General features: G+C 44.8%; 3 protein-coding genes across 8 annotated transcripts in view; all 3 read right to left on the bottom strand.

Moving 5' to 3' along the window:
• Positions 1-936: 936 nt before the first annotated feature.
• On the bottom strand, positions 937-2,069 carry otos (otospiralin). Its single transcript, XM_074693901.1, has 4 exons — positions 1,964-2,069; positions 1,787-1,852; positions 1,381-1,404; positions 937-1,284 (listed from the first exon to the last, which is right to left on the bottom strand). Exons 2-4 carry the CDS (start codon positions 1,842-1,844, stop codon positions 1,097-1,099), a joined length of 270 nt encoding a protein of 89 aa, XP_074550002.1. The 5' UTR covers positions 1,845-1,852; positions 1,964-2,069; the 3' UTR covers positions 937-1,096.
• Positions 2,070-3,839: 1,770 nt separating this feature from the next.
• Positions 3,840-8,484, bottom strand: apodb (apolipoprotein Db). The gene is made up of 5 exons (XM_074693698.1): positions 8,252-8,484; positions 5,245-5,360; positions 5,050-5,171; positions 4,872-4,957; positions 3,840-4,481 (listed from the first exon to the last, which is right to left on the bottom strand). Exons 2-5 carry the CDS (start codon positions 5,353-5,355, stop codon positions 4,249-4,251), a joined length of 552 nt encoding a protein of 183 aa, XP_074549799.1. The 5' UTR covers positions 5,356-5,360; positions 8,252-8,484; the 3' UTR covers positions 3,840-4,248.
• A 3,058-nt stretch (positions 8,485-11,542) lies between these two features.
• arhgap21a (Rho GTPase activating protein 21a) overlaps positions 11,543-19,239 on the bottom strand; it is a 97,156-nt gene continuing 89,459 nt past the window's right edge. For all 6 annotated transcript variants that reach the window (XM_074693043.1, XM_074693042.1, XM_074693040.1 and 3 more), the window contains 6 exons: positions 19,021-19,110; positions 18,804-18,929; positions 18,680-18,721; positions 18,464-18,569; positions 13,844-13,875; positions 11,543-13,220 (listed from right to left, as the gene is read on the bottom strand). In XM_074693043.1, coding sequence (XP_074549144.1) covers positions 11,580-13,220; positions 13,844-13,875; positions 18,464-18,569; positions 18,680-18,721; positions 18,804-18,929; positions 19,021-19,110 — 2,037 coding nt within the window. In that variant the 3' untranslated portion in view covers positions 11,543-11,579. The remainder of the gene's footprint in view (positions 13,221-13,843; positions 13,876-18,463; positions 18,570-18,679; positions 18,722-18,803; positions 18,930-19,020; positions 19,111-19,239) is intronic.

Raw genomic sequence — 19,239 nt, 5'->3', positions numbered from 1 at the left:
TTCCGCTGATAAAAACTCGGCTCAGTTTCCGATGTCTTCAGTTTAAAAAACAGATTTCTCCTTTAAAAAATACTCTTTGACTCCTTCCTTTGGTTTAAGGGATTAATCACCTAAATAATACCTTACAATAGCCTAAAATTAGGAACAATACAGTTTAATTCAAATTAATCCAGTTTAAAGTTTTTGTTTCTAAAAAAATGTTTCTTGTAAATCAGGGATTTAAAATCTTCTTCTTCTTCTTCTTCTTCTTCTTCTTATTATTATTATTATTATTATTATTAGTATTATTATTATTATTATTTATATATATATATATTTTTTTTCTTCTTTCTTTCGTTGGCTGTGTCTGTAACGTTATTCTTCTTCTACATTTTCAAAATAAACTTTCATTCATTCATTCATTCATTTCCTTTTCTATTTCTTTTTTAAGTCTTTTTTTTTTTTTTTTTTAGCTGTGGTCAGACTTAATTATTATAAGACTTTTTTATTAGTGAACTTTTAGACCAAGACCTCCAAAAAATAAATAAATGAATACATTAAAAATACATAAATTAATTATTATTATTATTATTATTATTATTATTATTATTATTATTATTATTATTATTATTATTATTATTATTATTATTAATAACAATAATAGTAATAATAATGATAATAATAATAATAATAATAATAATAATAATAATAATAATAATAATAATAATAATAATAATAATAATAATAATAATAATAATAGACTGTGTTGTTACTGTGTAAATTTCCTCTTATCTGACATACTGAAAGTAATGTCCCATCTCTTGTCATTTTAGCTTAAAGTAGGATAATACATGCTCAATACTTATAAATGAGAATCATATCATTTCAAAGACATTCTTTATTTTTAATTCATTTTAAGATTTTTGCATGATTATAAACAGTTTACTGAGGGTCTACACTCTACATTACCTCTGTATTTATGTCTAAGCTACAAACAGTTAAACACTTCCCATGCCTCTTCTGTCTTAGAGTGAATTTTTGTCGTCATTAATCTTTAATAATCCAGAAAATGCTCTGAGCAGCTCCTCCTGTCCCTCCTGGCTCCGTCCAGCTCCTCTCAGTGCTCATGTCCAGCATTGGTCTCGTATCCCAGCGTGTCCCCCAGGTGCTGGTGGGCGAAGAAGGCCTGGGCCATCTCGTTGATGTGGTTGTAGGCGCCGATGGATCTGAAGTATTCGATGTAGTTCCAGAAGTCAGAGGTGGAGTACGGCCAGTAGGGGACAGCTGGAGGTTCATCGTACGGGACTGAAGAGGAGGAGAGACAGGGAGTTGATTTGACCTCAGGGTTATGGTTTAAAATGTGACTTTTTCCAAACACAGAGGCGTTTGAATCTACTGTACCTCCTTCAGGGACGACTCTGGCCTCTGTGAGGAGGAAGGAGAGAAAAATTAACATTCCCAAACATTCCAGGTTTTCCCTCAGCACAAAGACGGGATTCAGGCTCAGAAAAGTGATCTCTGTGTCCCAGAGGACGGCTGGATACCTGCTCCCTCCTCAAACATTACTACGGTCCAGTCCTCACACACATGCTCTGCTGTGATGGGAAACACTCAGACAGAGGCTCTCTGTGAACATGCAGCTGTCAAAAACAAATAAGCTCCTAAAAATGCAGCTACAGAACGGGGCACGCTGAAATGTGGAGAAATAATAAAAAAATTAAGAAATAATTACGGCATCAACTTTTCTTTCCCATAATAAAACTGATGAAGGAAGTTTCTTCATCAGTTTTACTTTTTAAAGACTCACCGCTGAGATGACCGGCGTACAGACAGAGGAGAACACTGACCCACACCAACAGCTTCATCTTTCCTCCTGCAAAGAACAACAATACCCAGCATGCCTCAGGTTTCAATCCAATGAGTACAGAGTAAATGCAAAATATTCGTGTGTTTGCTGTGAAATGTTGAAATGAGGAAGTTTTACCGTTTCCTGTGGAGCTGAGCAGAGACAGTCTGATCCTCTCTGGTCCTCTGAGCTCTGTGGAGTGTGAGGCTCAGTGAGGAGGAGCAGGAGGACTTACACACATACACACATATACACACACAGACACACACACACACACTGAACCAACTGTTCAGAGAAATTCTCCCATGATGTTTCCAGGTGTTTATGCAGAAAAAGTGTCCTCTTTAAGAAGCTTGATTTCTGAATCAGAAATCTTCAAACCAACATTTTTGACAATTTGTGAAACTTTTAGACTGAGATTAAGCATCAATTTCTCAAAAAAGATTTATTCTCTTGTTTTTAAATGCAACTCTGAGGCTTTCGTTACTTTTATTGTTTCTCTTTTAAAGAATCAGTGAGGAGGATCTGTTTTAATCAGACTGCAGCGCCACCTTTTGGCCTGGAGTCTCACTCACACTGTGGTGAAGATGTGACTCTGAACAAGGTGTGTATTTTTCAGATTTTCTTTTTAACTCGACTTTTCTTTGTTTAAGTCAACCTTTTCCCAGATCCAGCTCCACCAGGTAAGGTATTTATCAACAGTTAGAGCTACACTTTGAAACCTGACAACAAGCTAACTTTGTCAGTTTGTAGCGTAGCTTAGCAGCTGCTATATTTCTCTCTCCTCACAGCCCGGTGCTCTGAGACGTGTCTGTAACGTGTAACGTTAGTGAATCCTGGTTCTGTCCTACCAGAGCTCATCTACCAACTCCAACCTCACCAAGCAGAGCTAACGTAACCTGGCTCTTCATTTTATTGATAGACTCTCAAGTTTGAACAGACCACTGCAGAATAACTGCTGACTGTGGGTTGGAGGCAACGTTAGCACGGACAGGTTAACCTGGGTTTTAGCATTTAGCTCATGATTTAGCCTTTAGCTCATTTTTTAGCCTTTAGCTTGTGTTTTAGTCTTTAGCTAGTGTTTTATCCGTCAGCTCCTGTTTTATCCTCAAGCTCCTGTTTTAGCTCATGATTTAGCCTTTAGCTCATGTTTTAGCATGTGTTTTAGCCTTTAGCTCAGGTTTTGGCATATGCTTAGCCTTAAGCTATTGTTTTAGCCTGAAGCTCATGTTTTTAGCATGTGTTTTAGCCTTTGGCTGGTATTTTAGCCTTTAACTTGTGCCTTATGCTAGTGTCTTAGCCTTAAGCCCATGTTTTAGTCTTTAGCTTGTGTTTTAGCTTGTGTTTAGCTAGTGTTTTATCCGTTAGCTCCTGTTTTATCCTCAAGCTCCTGTTTTAGCTCATGTTTTAGCCTTTAGCTCATGTTTTAACATTAAGCTCATGTTTTAGCCTTAAGCTCACGTTTTAGCATGTGTTTAGCCTTTAGCTGGTGTTTTAGCCTTTAGCTTAGGTATTAGCATGTGTTTAATTTTGGCTAGTGTTTTAGCCTTTAGCTTATGGATTAGCTTGTGTTTAGCCCTAAGCTCATGTTTAAGCATGTGTTTAGCCTTTAGCTAGTGTTTTAGCCTTAAGCCCATGTTTTAGTCTTTAGCTTATGTTTTAACTTGTGTTTAGCCTTTAGCTCATGTTTAGCCTTCAGCTTGTAGCCTTTAGCCTGTGTTTTAGCTTTTAGCTGGCCATTTAGCTTGTGTTTAGCGTTTAGCTAGTGTTTTAGCCTTTAGCTCTTGGTTTAGACTCTCAAGTTTGAACAGACCACTGCAGAATAACTGCTGACTGTGGGTTGGAGCCAACATTAGCACAAACAGATTAACCTGGGTTTAGCCTTTAGCCTGTGTTTTATCCTGTAGCTTGTGCTCTATCTCTCTCCTGTTTAGGCTCCAGCGTCCTTCTCAGAGACTGTGATGAGCTGTGAAACAATCTGGACTTTAAATAATTAAATAAAAGAGCAGACACAAAAAAATTCTTGTCATTTTTTAAAATCATTTTTAATAAGAAGATTAAATGAGGTGATGGTATTCCTTCAAAGAAACCTAAAAACTTAAACTCTTTTACCCACTGAGGGACCATGAACTCCCTGAAACTACAGCCATGAAACAACAGAGGAAGTCCATCACACCTGTCTGACGTACACACAGCGTTTCCTTCACCTGTCGCAGTAACTTCATCATAAAACATCAACATTTATTCTTCATGTGTCAAAAAGGAAACAAATGTCTTCATTTAGTTTCTCTGAGCTGAATCTGACCAGGGGAACAACGTTATCTTTCTCCTCAGTTTAAACCATCTTTAGTGATTCAGCATGTGGTAAAATAAGGCAGCATGAGTCCATGTTCGTTGTAAAACCCAGCGTCTGAGCGTTCCTCTCAGTCGTCTTTGCAGCCCGTCTGAATCGTGGGCTTCATCCCGTAAATATCGATCCCTTCCTCTATCATGATCATCTTGGCGTACTCGATGTCGCCTTGAGACAGGAAGCGTGCTCGGCTGAGGATCCAGGCATAGTCCACGTGGAAAATGCGGAGGATGTCGGTGCAGGAATACACCACGGCCAGTTTGGTGTAGTCTGTGGTCAGGATCCAGTACGGGCTGTAGGGGGTGACTGAGAGCAGAGAGGATGAGAGGATGAGAGGAGGACAATGACATTTCAACCTCGAGAAAACTCAGGAAACCAAACTTAGACGCGTTCAGTCTCTAAGTTTTGAGTTTGTTGTGGCTGGAGTTTCCCAGAGGAGCTGAACCCTCTGAGCGTGCTCCCTGACCTGATGCTCAGACATGTTGTGGAAACACAGATGACCAAAATAACTGATTCACAGCTGAACGGCCTCATTGTGGCTGACATTACAGCCGCTGCTCATCATTCAGATGGTATGTCTGCTCACAGGCTCAGTGAGGAGAGGAAGCTGCTGCTTTCAGGGCTTTTCTGGAAGTTTCTCTCACAGCTGTGGAAGAATAAAACACGCTCTCTGTGAGGATGGAGAGGAGGACTTACAGTACGAGAAGCTGACTCCCAGTTGAGCTGGTTCCCTCATGTCGGGGATCACCGCCGTCCCCTCGGCCACCCTGGTCTTCTCCTTACTGACACACAAACAGGAAGCAGAGGTTACTGACGCCGCTCCCCGTGTGCTGACTTCATTCAGAGCTCCAGCTGACAAACAGGAAGTACTCACTAGAACTGGGAGTTGCGGACCTGGATGGTGCCGTCCTGCCGTACGGCGTAGTTGGCCTCGATGCACTTCCCTCTCTCAAAGGAGGCTGGGAGCTTCTCGATCTCGTACCAACGACCCAGATACTGAGGAGCCAGAGGCTGGGTTAGCGCTGTTCACTCTGTGTGTGTGTGTGTGTGTGTGTGTGTGTGTGTTTACCTGCTGAAGGTTGAAGCCAGGCTGCACCTTAGGAACCGGACAGGGACCCCAGTGGTAGGTCTGAGCCGACACCAGGGGGAGCAGGAGGAGGAGAGCGTAGAGCGCAGACATGTTTCCTTCAGAAGAAGAAGAAGAAGATGAAGGTGTTAACGTCAGAGCTGGTCAGTGTGAACACATGAATTCATCCCGTGGTGTGTTCGGTGCACTGCTCTTCAAAAAGTCTGCAAGCAACTGATCCCTCCCCCAAACAAATCCTGTTTTCAGTCCTTCAGAGTCACTGTGACCAAAACACAACAACCAAACTGAAACCATATCCTCACGTTATGAAACGGTGTCACTGGAAGAGGCCGCAGGCAAGTTTTCTGCTTTCATGCTCTGAGGTTGGGCGGCACGCCCTGGAACATGTATAAAAGACAGGTGTGTTGTCACACCCCCACTTTTGTTTGAAGCCAGGAGTGTGTGGTCGTGTGTGTATGTGTTTTTGTGTGTGTGTGTGTGTGTAGGAAATCTCACGTTAAGTGTGTGTAGTATTTCATTTTTTTGTTCTTGGTTGTTTGGTGTCAGTTTTTTTTGGCTTCTTTAATTGTTTTTATTTTATTTTTTGTTTGTGTTTATATTGTGTTAATCCAGCAGCAGTGATAACTAAAGAAATGAGTCCAGTCTTAGTTGAGTTTTACACCTTTAGCAAGCAAACTGAGATAAATGGATATCAGTGGTACCCAAACTATGGCCCGGGGGCCGGATATGGCCCGCCTCCACATTCTGCCCGGCCTCCCTGAACAATACTAGAGGTGCATTAGGTTTTTTTTTTTTTTTTTCAGTCTGGCCACGTGATGGAGACTTACACATGCACAGAACGTAACTTTCTATTCAACCCTTCTGCAGCTTGTGCCCTATCTGAAACCCCTCCCTTAAAAAAAAAAAAAAAAAAATCCTGTTAGACAACCATACTGTTATGGTTGCAAGAGTGACTGCCGTCCACGTCTCGTTTATTCACACATCCTTTTTGAAAATCTGCAGAAAATCAACCGTTTGCTCAATTCTGTAAAACACAGATAATTCTTCACTCTTTACTGCATCAAACAAGCCCTGAATGATCGATATTTGTCCTGTATTTAAATCTAAAGAATTCTTTGAAAATTTGCTTCCATCTTCCTGGTGTCATGTTTCAGCTTGGGGCTGCTCTGCACCAATCAGCAACAGTTTGTGTGTTCAGAGCATGTTAAACTGAGAATACTTCACTTTTCTTTGATCCAAGACTTGAAAAAAGTGTTTTGTACATAGTTCCTCACAGTTTTTAGCCTTTAGCCCTGGTTCTCCTGACCTCATAGAAGTATAGAAGTTCATATTGCAGTGAAAATTGAGTCCACATCGAGTAAAAATATGACAGAAGCAAAAACCGTCCTAAAAATCACATCAGCTTATCTTAGGAGCAGGACTGTGTAGATTTTGTAAAGATAGAACCATAAAACTTTTTTCATGTGTTCCTTATGCCTCAGGGTACCTAAACATGTGTTGTATACATTCCCACCTTATTTTTAAATGTTTTTAATGTCTTTTAATGTAATTGTAATGTCCTGGAATTCAGATTCTTTGTTTTGGGACCTTAAGCAGATATGAGATTAAAATGCGATTAATTAGATTAATTAATTGTTAATCCTGTGATTAATTAGATTATTTTTTTTAATCACCTGACATATATATATATATATATATATATATATGTAAAACACATTTATACCTCAGTGTGTGATTCAGGGTTGTGGCAGTTTGTTTGATTTCTTACCTTGTAATAATAAATGAAATTGTTTTTATATTTATTATAAATATGTAAACTGATGTTTCTATGATTTTATTTTCATGGTGGAAAATGAAATAAAGAAGATTGAACTTCAGTCCCTCTCTCTGTCATTGATGCTGAGGGCAGCTACAGTCACACTAGTAAAAAAAACAGAAGAAGCTAAAACTCATGAAAAAGTGGTGACCAGCACAGACAGCAGCTCACAGAAGCTAATTCAGCTAAAACCTGTGCTCTGTGTGGAGTCCTGTAGTTAAAGAAACCTGTGATTAACTTGTTGACTCAGCCTGTGAATATTTCTCTGAACGCTCTTCGATTAGATTTTATTGTTCCATTTTTTCTTGTTTGTTTGTTTGTTTTTTCCAGTTGCACACTTTTATTGTTTATAATTTCATTTTAAAATGAAATAAATCATCAAACTCTATAAGAACAGTTTTTTTTCTCACTTTTTGCTTTTATCAGATCATTTATTATATAAGGCTGATGGGCCCCTGTGAATGGCCTCTGGGTGTGAGCCAGGTGAATAATAGCACCTGTAGATCACAGGTGAGCTGTGTCCCTCTGTAAGTGATCCACTCATTAAGGACTGATGAAAGCCCGGCCTGAATGGTCCTGGACAGACTCTGTTATATCACCTTTAGGGCTGGACGCCTCGCTTTAATGTTCACTTTATGCTCACGTTGCTCTGACTCCACCTGTTTGCTCACCTCCTCACATACCTGCAGTCTTTACATCTCAGCCTCTTTTGTTCAGCTCAGACTCATGGAGACATACACAAAGATCACAAAGATCACAAAGATCACAAAGATCAGAGCTTTGTTTTGAAAATATCAGCCCTGTCAGTCAGCGAGAGGCCCACATGTGGTCCCTGTAGCTCTCCTGTTTGGCCTCCAGAGGAGTAATGCTGCCACACCTGTTCTCCAGGTTTAGGTGACATTAGAGCTGCACAGGAGCTGATTTTCACAGGCTGCTCACAGACTAACAACCACAGCACCGTGTTTACTGAATGTATCAGGTTAAAGAGGCTGAGCTGCTGGAGTGTTACAGTAAAATCAATCTGTGGAGTCACAGAGGATGACGACAAAAGCTTAAAAAGCTGTGCAGAGAAATCACAGCTGATCAAAAGTTTTTTAACTGCAGATGTTTTTTTTTCTCCTCTCAGACTTTTATTTTGGAAACCGTGAAGTTAAAGGAAATAAAAAGTCTTACCTGTGGAGGGAGAGCGCCAGGTGAGTCCGCTGTGAGCTCCTCTCTGGATGAAGATGAGATCAACTCTGAGCTCCTGGACGACACGCACTGGGTGTGTTCACGTTCGCGTTACGTCACTGCGGCAGCAGCAGCACGAGGCAGCTCGTTAGCTGAATTGTTGTCACGCGCACATTCTCACAGAGTGACAAAGAGGCTCAGTGATGGCGGGTTAATGAGAGCTGACGTAGACATTCACTGTGAGCTCATTCTGACACCGTCAGTTCCATAACACTTTTATTAAAGTTTAATTATCTTAATTAATTTAATGATTTTACAGCTGACTCTGAAAACATTCAGCTCTGATTCTGAAACTGCTCAGAAATGTGAAAGTCAGTGTTTGTTCTTTGGAGTTTAACTTTCTCTACTTTTACTATTTTATGATTTTTATTTTTCACTGAGATTTCTCATTTTAGTGTTAATTATTTTTTACAGTAACTTTAACTTTAATCAATCAAGGCTTTAAAAATACAGTATATCATGATGATTAGCACACGGAAAAACTGCAAAATCAGCGTCTGTAGGTTTCCTCTGGACTCACTGGTTTAAGCAAAAAATGTGCAATAATTAATAATTACTTTCTGTTCAGTAAACATATTTTATGTCAGTATTTGTGCAATAATCCACTATTTATGCCTCTTTTTGAAACTATATTTCAAAAAGAGGCATAAATTGAAACTATATATAGACTGGCTTTTAATACACAATGATGTGGTGACATGTTATTTTATTTTGTCTTGTTTTATCAGTTTTTATCTGGTTTTATTTTCCTGACGCGTTCCTTTGTGGCTTTCTTTTAATCTGCTTTTATTTCTTATTTTACTCTTTATTTTATCTGGAAAGCACTTTGGTCACTTCTAGTGTTGGAAAGTGCTCTATAAATACATTTTGATTGATTGATATTTTTGTAAGTGTTCAAACTTAAATTTTATACTTATATTCAATTTTAGATTATTATTTTATATTTTGAATTTTTTGTTTTGTACTGATTCTGAAAAACTGAAATGTAAGCCTGTGTTTATTTCCTATTTTAAGCATTTAGCTTTTTTTATTCTCAGTAAGATTTATGTCTTAGATTTATTTACGTCTTCATCAAAAAAATTAAACCAATACATTTTTATAACCCATTTGGATTTATTTATTTATTTATTTTATCTCTTTACAAGTAAATTAGACATTTTTAGATATTTTTTTCTGGACTTGTCAGCTGAGTGTGGCTCATATTAGACAAATTCTACTTAAACTGAGACATAAACACTTGATTAGATTACATTTTGTGCAGTGTGTTATTATTCCTGTATCATAAATAAAGTTAGTTTCTGTAGTGATATTCTCTTTTTCATAAAACAACATTGTTATAAAGGTTAAAGCTCTTAAAATACACATTTTGTCCCCTTACCTGTAGTGAAACTGTTTTTTTTTTCACGCCGTACTTTATTGCTGTTTGAGGTCATACTTCATTCAACCACTAGGTGGTGCCACAGTGAGGAAAACACATCCAAACAAACAGTATTAAATATAAATGAGTGGTGTAAATTATTTTTTCATTTCTTTCTCTGACTGTTTGTTTGAGCACAAATGTCCCTGATGTTTAAAATGTTGTTTCCTTTCATCATCATCAAATTCATTAAGTTGCAGCTTATTTCCTGTAATGTGCACATTTTTGCACTTTAATAAACTTGGCGTATTTTTTCCTAAAACTTTTCTCTGCTTCACGTTTTAGACTTCACCACGTCAGTCTAACAGTGACAGCGCTGAGAGCAGGGCTGAGAGCAGAGTGTGTGTGTGTGTGTGTGTGTGTGTGTGTGTGTGTGTGTGTGTGTGTGTGTAACTTCTTGGTTTGTGTGTGAGGAGTCAAACAGGACAGAGGACGCAGCAGGCTCTAATAAAGATGATTTATTTCCAGTGTTTGTTGAGGGGGGGCGTGGTGCCCATCAGGAAACATCGTCTCATGCAGTTTAAAGATCAGAGTCTGTCGTCGCGTCTCTCCCAGGTCTCGAAGCGCCGTGCATTTCATCAGAAAATACAAAGAGGGAAAAAGTCAAACTGGGAAAACTCGTAGGAGAGGATCAGTGGAATGGCTGTTTCTGTTTCCCCGGTCAAAACCAGCAAAGAGGCACTTTGAGATAAAAACACACGTAGAGACGGTTTCTGGACCTTACTGGGTGAGGTGTGGAGATAAAACCGACTGAACCGAGCGTTACATCCTCACCGTCGGTTTCCTGTGACCGCTCAGGCGCCATTTACAGAACAACGGTTTCAGAGTGAAACGCAAAAGTTTTCAGATGATCGGCTCAACTCTGCTTCTGGACGAGACAGTTACAGCGCCACCTACAGGTGTTTTCAGATGACACGTTGTCATGGAAACGGCGCCTCAGTCCGTGTTCGATAACCCAGAGTGGCGGCGGCGCCCGGAGCTCGGCTCTGGCTGCTCAGAGTGTGCTGTGGAAAAACTCGCTCCCCACAGCACGCAGCGCAGAAAGCAGCCCTCAGGGACGCCCAGGCTCCAAGTCCAGGACCACAGACCCCGTTAGAGTCTGGAGTCAGTCCACAGAGACTAATACATTCTTCAGACCGCTCAGAGGAAGACCTGATCCAGGACCACAGAGTCCTCCTTTAGTGCTGAGAAACATTCAGAGTCCATGAAGGTTTTTAGACCAGAGTCCAGTTCTGCTGCATCCTCTGCAGGACCAGGACCAGTCTCTGTCCCAGTCTGAGGACTCACACATAGACCCCGCCCCCTTTACGTCTATACACAGATACATAAAGTTTACTTCGTAGAAAAATATTGTGCAGTAACGTTCATTCGTACATGAACTCATTCACTCATCAGACAAACCCCGCCCACTCCTCTCCTCGCCTTCACCCTCTCCTCGTCCTCACCCTCTCCCTCTCCTCACCCTCTCCTCCCCTCGCTCCGCCCTCGCCCTCGCCCACTCCTCTCCTCGCCTTCACCCTCTCCTCTCCTCCCCCTCTCCTCTCCTCCCCCTCTCCTCTCCTCCCCCTCTCCTCTCCTCCCCCTCTCCTCTCCTCCCCCTCTCCTCGTCCTCTCCTCTCCTCGCCCTCTCCTCGCCCTCGCCCTCTCCTCGCCCACTCCTCCCCCTCTCCTCGCCCTCTCCTCGCCCACTCCTCTCCTCTCCTCTCCTCTCCTCGCCCACACCTCGCCCTCTCCTCGTCCTCACCCTCGCCCTCTCCTCGCCCTCTCCTCGTCCTCACCCTCGCCCTCTCCTCGCCCTCGCCCTCTCCTCGTCCTCACCCTCGCCCTCTCCCCGCCCTCGCCCTCTCCTCGCCCTCACAGGTACTGGTAGAAGCGCGAGCGGACCACCTGAGCCCCGGACAGTTTGTGGGGGTGTGCGTCCGTCAGGCTGCTCTTCTTCCCGTTGAGCTGCTCGCCGGCTGACGGCTGAGCTCCAGGAGACGCAGAGGGAGGAGGTCTCTCCGGAGCGCCGTCCTGCGCGTCCTGATGGTCGTCCTCGGGCACGGCTCTGGGAGCGACCTCGCCGCTGGAGTCGGAGCCCCTGCAGCGCTCCCTGGAGATCCAGTCCCTGATGGAGAAGTCCTGGGAGGAGCATCGGGGCTTGAGGCGGTCCAGGGCGGAGAGCTCGGCCGTCTGGTCCACGCCGCCCTGCTCCCTCCAGTCGTTGATGACGGCCAGCTCAGCGAAGTCGCGCTGGCCGCCCATGGTGTGCCGGCGCCGGATGTTCTTCTTCTTGCCCCTGGCGTCCTGAGCGCGCTGCTTCTGCGTGAACATGTCGTCTGCAGACGTGCGGATCCTGAACTTGAGCCTCTCGGTGATCTTGAGGTGCCAGGCGGGCTCTGGGCGCTCCGACTCGCTGCGTGAGGACGAGCTGAGGCTGCTGGTGGACCGGCCTTTCTTCATCACCTCCAGGACCCTGGAGAGCCGCGTGGAGGACTCCGCCCTCCCCTCGGAGCGCTCGCCTGCTCCGGCTCCTCCCTCCACCGACGACTCGCTGTCCGTCTTCTGCCGCAGCGACCAGCGTCTGGACAGCGTGTCGCACTCGATCATCTTGTGGGACGGGAAGAGGCGCCGCGCCTCCATCTTTGGCGTGGCGCTCCCCTCGGCTGCTCCTCGGGCCTCGGCCTTCTCCAGACCGGGCTCAGGGCACGGCGTGGACTGGCTGTTCCCTCCCCCCGGGGCGAAGACCGGGAAGTCGCTCTCGCTGTCGGTCTCCATGGGCCGGCCCTCGCTGATGAGCTCGCTGCGCTCGTCGTCCGCCTCCTCGCCGCCCTGCAGCTCTGGACTCAGAGCGCTGGACTCGGCCCCGGTCAGGAAGGTGATGGAGGAGGTGGTGGAGTAGTCTGAGGTGATGGAGCTCACCTCTGCTCCTGCAGACGCTCCTGGACCTGGACCTGGACCCAGCCCCATGTTTGCTCCTGCAGGGTAGTCCAGAGAAGCTCCTGCGGTCCACTTCCTGGGTCTGGACCTGGGGACGGAGGCTCCGGAGCTCATGGTGCCGAGGTCGGAGGTGTTTTCATCCAGCAGGGACGGGGGGTCGGACAGCGAGGGCTTCCCCTGAGGAGCGGCCTGGAACGGGGACGGGGGGGGCAGCGGGGACGGGTGTGGCGGCGGCGTCTTCAGGAACACGGAGTTCCTGTGCTCCCTCTTGGCTTTGGAGGCGAGCTCCACGCCGCGGCCGTTCTCCTTCCTGTCCTCGGCTCGGGCCGGCTGCTTGGCTTTGGCGCTGGCGTTGGGGCTGGTCCGGCTCTCGCTGGGCGCCTCGCTCTGGAGGAGGTGCTGGTTGGGCTTCTGACCTGAGATCTCCTTCTTTGGGAACACGGAGTCCAGGTCGTCGTCCGAGCTGCTAGGTTGCGGCTTCTCCTTTGACTTCTTTCTTTTGCGGCTGGCTGCAGCAAAGATGGAGGAGACCAGGAGCTCTCGGCTGCACTGGTCCTTCCCTGAGCCCCAGGAACCCTGCAGGAGGAGGAGAGAGGAGGAGAGGAGGAGGAGAGGAGGAGGAGACTGTGAGCACGCTGCAGTCAGAAACCCTGAGCCTGAGATTCACAAAGAGGAGTCAAACCCTTCCTCCTCCTCCTCCTGCCTGGACATTAACCCTGAGCTCCTCCTGCTCCTGCGACGCTCCTCAGAGCAGAGGAGTGGACAGAGAGAGGAAGATTAGCAGCGACATCAACAGGGAGCACATCATGTTTCCATGCTGGCTGTGAGGCTGAAGCAGGAGGAGCAGGGGAGGGGAGGAGGAGGAGGAGGGGAGGAGGAGGAGCAGCCACAGACAGCGGAGCAGGGATGGAGCAGACTCTAGCAGCTGGATCCTGTCCTCAGACTGAAGGCGTGAGCGGGTCGTGGAGCAGGACTGACCTGAGCTCAGCCGCTTGTTTCACCCAGATCACAGAAACCTCTGTCCTCTTAACGCAGCAGAAAACCTGCTCCTCATCTGTGTTTTGGGTGAAACGCCCCTTTAACCCTCACGGCGTGTTTCCTCAGGTCTGACCTGAGGGAGGAGGAGACCCTTCAGAGAGACCTACCTCCTGTCTCCTACCCTAGCAGAGGCCTGAGAGCAGCGCTGAACAAACACTCACCTTGGATTTGGCCGAGTCACTGGTCGGTGAATCTGCAGGAGGAGAAAAGAGGAGACGTCAGGGCTGTGCAAACAGAGGAGGAGGTCAGAGGAGGAGCAGAGGGAGGTGATCAGGGAGGAGGAGAGGAGCAGTGCTGATGAGGAGTGAAAACACAGAACAGACTGATGATGATGATGATGATGATGGTGATGATGATGATGATGGTGAGCGAGCAGACAGGCCATGCTTCACAGCGCACACTCAGGTCTACCTGACACAGGTTCACCTCCTTCCTCCTGCTCCAGCTCGGAGTCTGAGCAGAGATCCAGACTGTGGGTCTGAGTGGGACCAACACCAGAACATGGACCAGAACATGGACCAGAACATGGACCAGAACATGGACCAGAACATGGACCAGAACATGGACCAGAACATGGACCAGAACATGGACCAGAACATGGACCAGCAGCCAGTGAGGAGAACTATGAGCCATGCAACACCGTGATGATGATGATGATGATGGTGGATTAACGAGGTGATGAAGAACATTCATGTGTGCAGACGTGAGTTTTTAGTGATGAGGTGGTGACTGTGAAACACTGAGGGTGATCCTGGTCTTTAGACCCTGTGGGTCCCTTTGATTTATGACCCCTAGAGGACAAAACGGTCCCCCATCAAAAACAGATAAAATTAAAAAACAACAATATTTTTCTACTTTCTACTACTACTTATTATTATTATACTTATTATAATTATTATAATTATTATTGTTGTTGTTGTTATACATATAATCATCATTAAAAATAATAATAATAATAATTAACAATAAAGCGCCTGAAATTATTATAAATAATAAAATAATAACTAATTATTTAAAAAGAAAATTTAATGTTGCCACATTTATTTTGAAAAAAAACCCCAACAATATATAAAAATAATAATTTTCCTTTAACAAAAGTTGCGGGGCTGGGGATTTGATTTATCTTTTTTTTTTTTTTAAACAGAGATAAACAAACATCAGATTAGTAAAAAATTGATTTTATAAAGGTTTGATATGAGGTATAAATAATGATTAAAAATGAACAATTAAATATTAATAATTAATAATAATAATAATAATAAGATTAAAAGGTCTGGAATTATTTTCTATAATAAAAATAATAATTAATTATTCAAAAAAGAAAACTTAATGTTGCCACATTTATTTTAAATTTAAAAACAACAATATATCATGAGTTAACTTTCATATAATTAAATTTGCAGGGCTGGGGATTTTTTTTAATCACTTTTCAGGTTAGAGTTTAACGATCATGAGGTTAAAAAAATGATTTGATGTTTACTTGTTGACTTATTCATTTATTTATTTATTTTCGTGTCAAAGTCACAATTTACAACTCCTTTGAAGACATCGAGACAAAAATGTCCTCCACCTAAAACTGCTATAAAAACACAACAGATCAACATTTTTTCTATTTTTGACCTTGAAATATTGTAATAAACTTTGGTCCTTTTCAAAAACACCAAACAATTTTTTTATGGTTTTTCAGGGAAAGTGTTAAATAACACTGCTACAGTATTTTAAAATTTTATTCTCATTTAGAAATGTGTTTGAGTTCAGATGTTAAACGAGAAAATATCTCATCTCATGGTAAACTGTAAAAATAAAAAGGAGAATTAATTTCTTTAAGATAAAAATGACTTCTTTTATGTGTTAATGTTATAAAATAGTGACATCATGTAATCCAATGGGCATTAAAGGGTTAAAATAATAAAAATGGTTAAACATTTGAGATTTTTTAATCAGGATTAAAGTTGATTTAAAAATCTGAGCAAAAAGTATAAAACATTTATGAATCTGTTGTGTTTCAAAGAGCTGTAGATTTGCCCTCAGCGTGTTGTTGACTATAGGAAAAAATAAACTTTCGGATTTTAGGATTTTTCATGAAAAAAAAAACCTCCCGATCAAAAATCACTCCATGTGCAGTAACTGATCAAAGTGATGGCCAAAACTTGAGAAAAAAGTTTGATTATCCCCGAGCGTTAAGACCACTAAACCTGTGTTTGACTTTATCTGAGGATTTGTCAAAGAGAAGTCTGAACAGAGACATGAAGTCAGATTTTCTCCTGCAGACTGAACCAACGGGTCTGAAAGTTTCTGTTTCCAGCTGAAGAGGAGTTTGTTTTTCTCCTCCTGAGTCTGTGAGCCGAGCTTAGAGGAAACCCTGATCAAACGCTCTGACTCTACGTCCTGATGGCGCTCCACCAGCGGCGACTGAGCCCTGACGGCGACAGTGACACAGTGATGATGTGGAAGAAACCAAAAGGATGACGTGACAGGGGGGTCACAGAGGGGCTAGCTATATGAGACGAGGGGACGCTCCATGAGAGACAGAGAAAGAGTGTGTCAGCGAGGAGGAAGCTGAATGAGGCGGAGACCACACCTGTCTCCTTCTGCTGAGTGTGTGTGAGTGTGTGTAAGTGTGTGAGTGTGTGTGAGGTAGCCCAGCCCCCCTATACACCCCTTCAACACCACAGGATGAGATGCAGGTGCAGAGTGAGCCGACGTAGGAACCATACCATGCTATCTCTCCTGTTGGCAGGCTGGCAGGACAGTGAGGAGAGACAGCGGAGAGCCTTTCAGACAGCAGCAGCGGCCTGTGTTAGGTAAACTCTGATAGACAGCCCACTCTGAACAGTACCGTGACCGTGCAGCAGCGGCGGCGGCGTCTCTCTGCCCGCCTGGTTTCTGTCTGTTCCTGTCTCTCCTAAAAGAACTGAGGGTTCCTGCAGACTAGGCAGCTACACTGCGGGCAACAGTCCTCCTTCTTCCTACAGTTCCAGCTGTCCATCACGGACATTAAAGAGTCCATCAGTGTCATCATGGTGTGATAGACTCCGCCCACTTGGCCTGTGTCAAGATCAGTATGTGTGAATGCTGGGAAAGCCGTTAGGACACCCGACAGAGCCTCACTAGAGACAGAGGGATCAGAGGTCGCCTTTCACTGTAAAAACTGCTGCTGGTGACGTAACAACATGCCGCATCAGTGCAACAGGGGGAGGGGGAGGAGCTAAACCAGGGGGGCGGGGGGGGGCTTAAAGGGACAGTTCAGATAGTTTCACAAAAGGGTGGAGCCAACGCAGACGAGGCTGCTTCAAAAGGTGACGCGAGGAAAGTTTATCAACTAAAGAATGACAAACAACACCGCTTTAAAAATATCTGAACTGTCCCTTTAAAGGGACAAAAAATGCTTCAAACTGAAAAAAACGTCTAAGTCCTTAAAAGAACTCAGGGAGGGGGATTTATCTCTTAAAGCAAATGAAGAAGCGAAACAATTTATCGCGCTGAGCTGCAGATAAATTGCCGACGGAAACCGGCAGAGGCGTTAGACTCATGGTCGACCACAGACATTTCAATCTGCGGCACCAGCCAGAGGAGCAGAGAGGGAGAAGAAGCAGCGTTATCATCAACATCAGTTAGTGGTTCACACACACACACAGGGAGGAGGTCAGAGAGAGGTCAGAGGTCAGAGAGAGGTCAGAGAGAGGTCAGAGAGAGGTCAGAGAGAGGTCAGAGAGAGGTCAAAGAGGGGTCAGAGAGGTCAAAGAGAGGGGGCAGAGAGAGGTCAGAAAGATGGGTCAAAAAGTGGTCAGAGAGAGGTCAGAGAGAGGTCGGAGAGGGGTCAGAGAGAGGTCAGAGGTCAGAGAGGTCAAAGAGAGGTCAGAGAGAGGTCAGAGGTCAGAGAGAGGTCAAAGAGAGGTCAGAGAGAGGTCAGAGAGAGAGGTCAGAGAGGGGTCAGAGAGGTCAAAGAGAGGGGGCAGAGAGAGGTCAGAAAGAGGGGTCAAAAAGTGGTCAGAGAGAGGTTAGAGAGAGGTCAGAGAGAGGTCGGAGAGGGGTCAGAGAGGTCAAAGAGAGGGGGGAGAGAGAGGTCAATGAGAGGTCAGAAAGAGGTCAGGGAAGGGGCAGAGAGATGTCAGAAAGAGAGGTCAGAGAAAGTTCCGAGAGAGGTCCAAGAGAGATTAGAAAGAGGGGTCAGACAGGGGTTAGAGAGAGGTTAGAGAGGGGTCAGAGAGAGGTCAAAGAGAGGTCAGAGGGGGGTTAGTGATGGGTTAGAGGGAGAGGTCAGAGAGAGGGTCAAAGAGGGGTTAGAGAAAGGTTAGAGAGAGGTCAGAGAGAGGTAAGAGAGAGGGATTGGAGATGGGTGAAAGAGAGGTCAGAGAGAGTTCAGAGCGAGGTCAGAAAGAGGGGTGAGAGAGGAGTCAGAGAGAGGTCAGAGGCTGGTTAGAGAGAGGGGGCAGAGAGAGGTCAAAAAGGGGTGAAAGAGAGGTCAGAGACAGGTTAGAGAGGGGGGCAGAGAGAGGTCAGACTGAGGTCAGAGAGTGGTTGGAGAGAGGTCAGAGAGAGGGCAGAAAGAGGTCAGAAATAGCTCAGTGAGAGGAGAAAGAGAGGTTAGAGAGAGGTCAGAGAGAGGTTAAAGTGAGGACAGAGAAAAGTTGGAGTGAGGTCAAAGAGAGAGAGGTCATAGAGTGGTTAAAGATATCACAGTGAGGTCAAAGAGAGAGAGGTGGAAGAGAGGTCAAAGAGAGGTCAGAGAGTGGTCAGAAACCCACCACGGAGCCGCTCTGCCACAGGCAGCACGTTACCTGATACTTCACCCTGCGACGTGCCCGTGCGGCCGATGTTGGTGAGCAGGTGGTCGATGTTGGGGACGGGCTGGGACTCCACGGCGCTCTCCTCCTGAGAGACGGTCTGAGGGGAGAAGGAGGAGGAGTGAGGAGCAGATTCAGGGTTAGACGCTGAGAAACAGAACAGGGATCATGTTTCTGACGGTCTGACGTGTCAGCGAGGCCTGTACCCACCACCGGGTCTCTCTCCCCGTCCTCGGTGAAAAACCAGTCGTACTGAAAGGAGACAAACATCACGTCAGGTCTCTGTGAGTGAAGTTCAGTCTGTTTCTACAGCAGCGTGTAATCTGATGCTCACGTTCTGGATCAGGGTCTCCACGATCCTGTACTGGTCCGGCATGTGAGTCACCATGTGCGTCATGTTGTCCTCTGTGGTCCGGACCAGCGTGGGACCAAACACGATGGCCAAGTTCCTGGGCTCCATCTGAGGATTGAAAAACCCGGTTTTCATTAAAATGACACACTTCAAATCCTCCGACTGAACCCAGAGACTGAAACCAGACCAGGTCTCAGACCTTGTTCTTCTCTGAGTTCTCAGCCACAGTCTTCAGGTGACACGACAGGAACTTGAGGGTCTCGTAGTGATGATCCGGCAACTCATGAAGCTGGGGGTGAAACACAAACCGGCACAGGGTTTCATGAGGTTGAAGCAGCCAATAAACAGATTATACCGTCTGTGAAACGTTTAAGGTCATAAATAAACACTCAGAAAAAGAAAGTAAGAATCTCCTCAG

Source organism: Halichoeres trimaculatus, unplaced genomic scaffold (genome assembly GCF_033239565.1).
Source record: "Halichoeres trimaculatus isolate MK-OKI-2021-1 unplaced genomic scaffold, fHalTri1.1 fHalTri1_scaffold_18, whole genome shotgun sequence".
In the NCBI taxonomy this organism is placed as follows: Eukaryota; Metazoa; Chordata; class Actinopteri; order Labriformes; family Labridae; genus Halichoeres; species Halichoeres trimaculatus.
Note: the sequence above shows the minus strand (reverse complement) of the source record. Positions and strands in the feature narration are given on the sequence as shown.

Bases quoted from the DNA above. Each gene is read 5' to 3' on its own strand.
- otos (XM_074693901.1), bottom strand. From the start codon at position 1,844: ATGAAGCTGTTGGTGTGGGTCAGTGTTCTCCTCTGTCTGTACGCCGGT. The intron at 1,405-1,786 runs GTGAGTCTTTAA...TCCTCCTCACAG, and splicing joins GTACGCCGGTCATCTCAGCG to AGGCCAGAGTCGTCCCTGAA. The intron at 1,285-1,380 runs GTACAGTAGATT...CCTCCTCTTCAG, and splicing joins CAGAGTCGTCCCTGAAGGAG to TCCCGTACGATGAACCTCCA.
- apodb (XM_074693698.1), bottom strand. From the start codon at position 5,355: ATGTCTGCGCTCTACGCTCTCCTCCTCCTGCTCCCCCTGGTGTCGGCT. The intron at 5,172-5,244 runs GTAAACACACAC...CTGGCTCCTCAG, and splicing joins CTGGCTTCAACCTTCAGCAG to TATCTGGGTCGTTGGTACGA. The intron at 4,482-4,871 runs GTAAGTCCTCCT...CTCTGCTCTCAG, and splicing joins GGGAGTCAGCTTCTCGTACT to TCACCCCCTACAGCCCGTAC.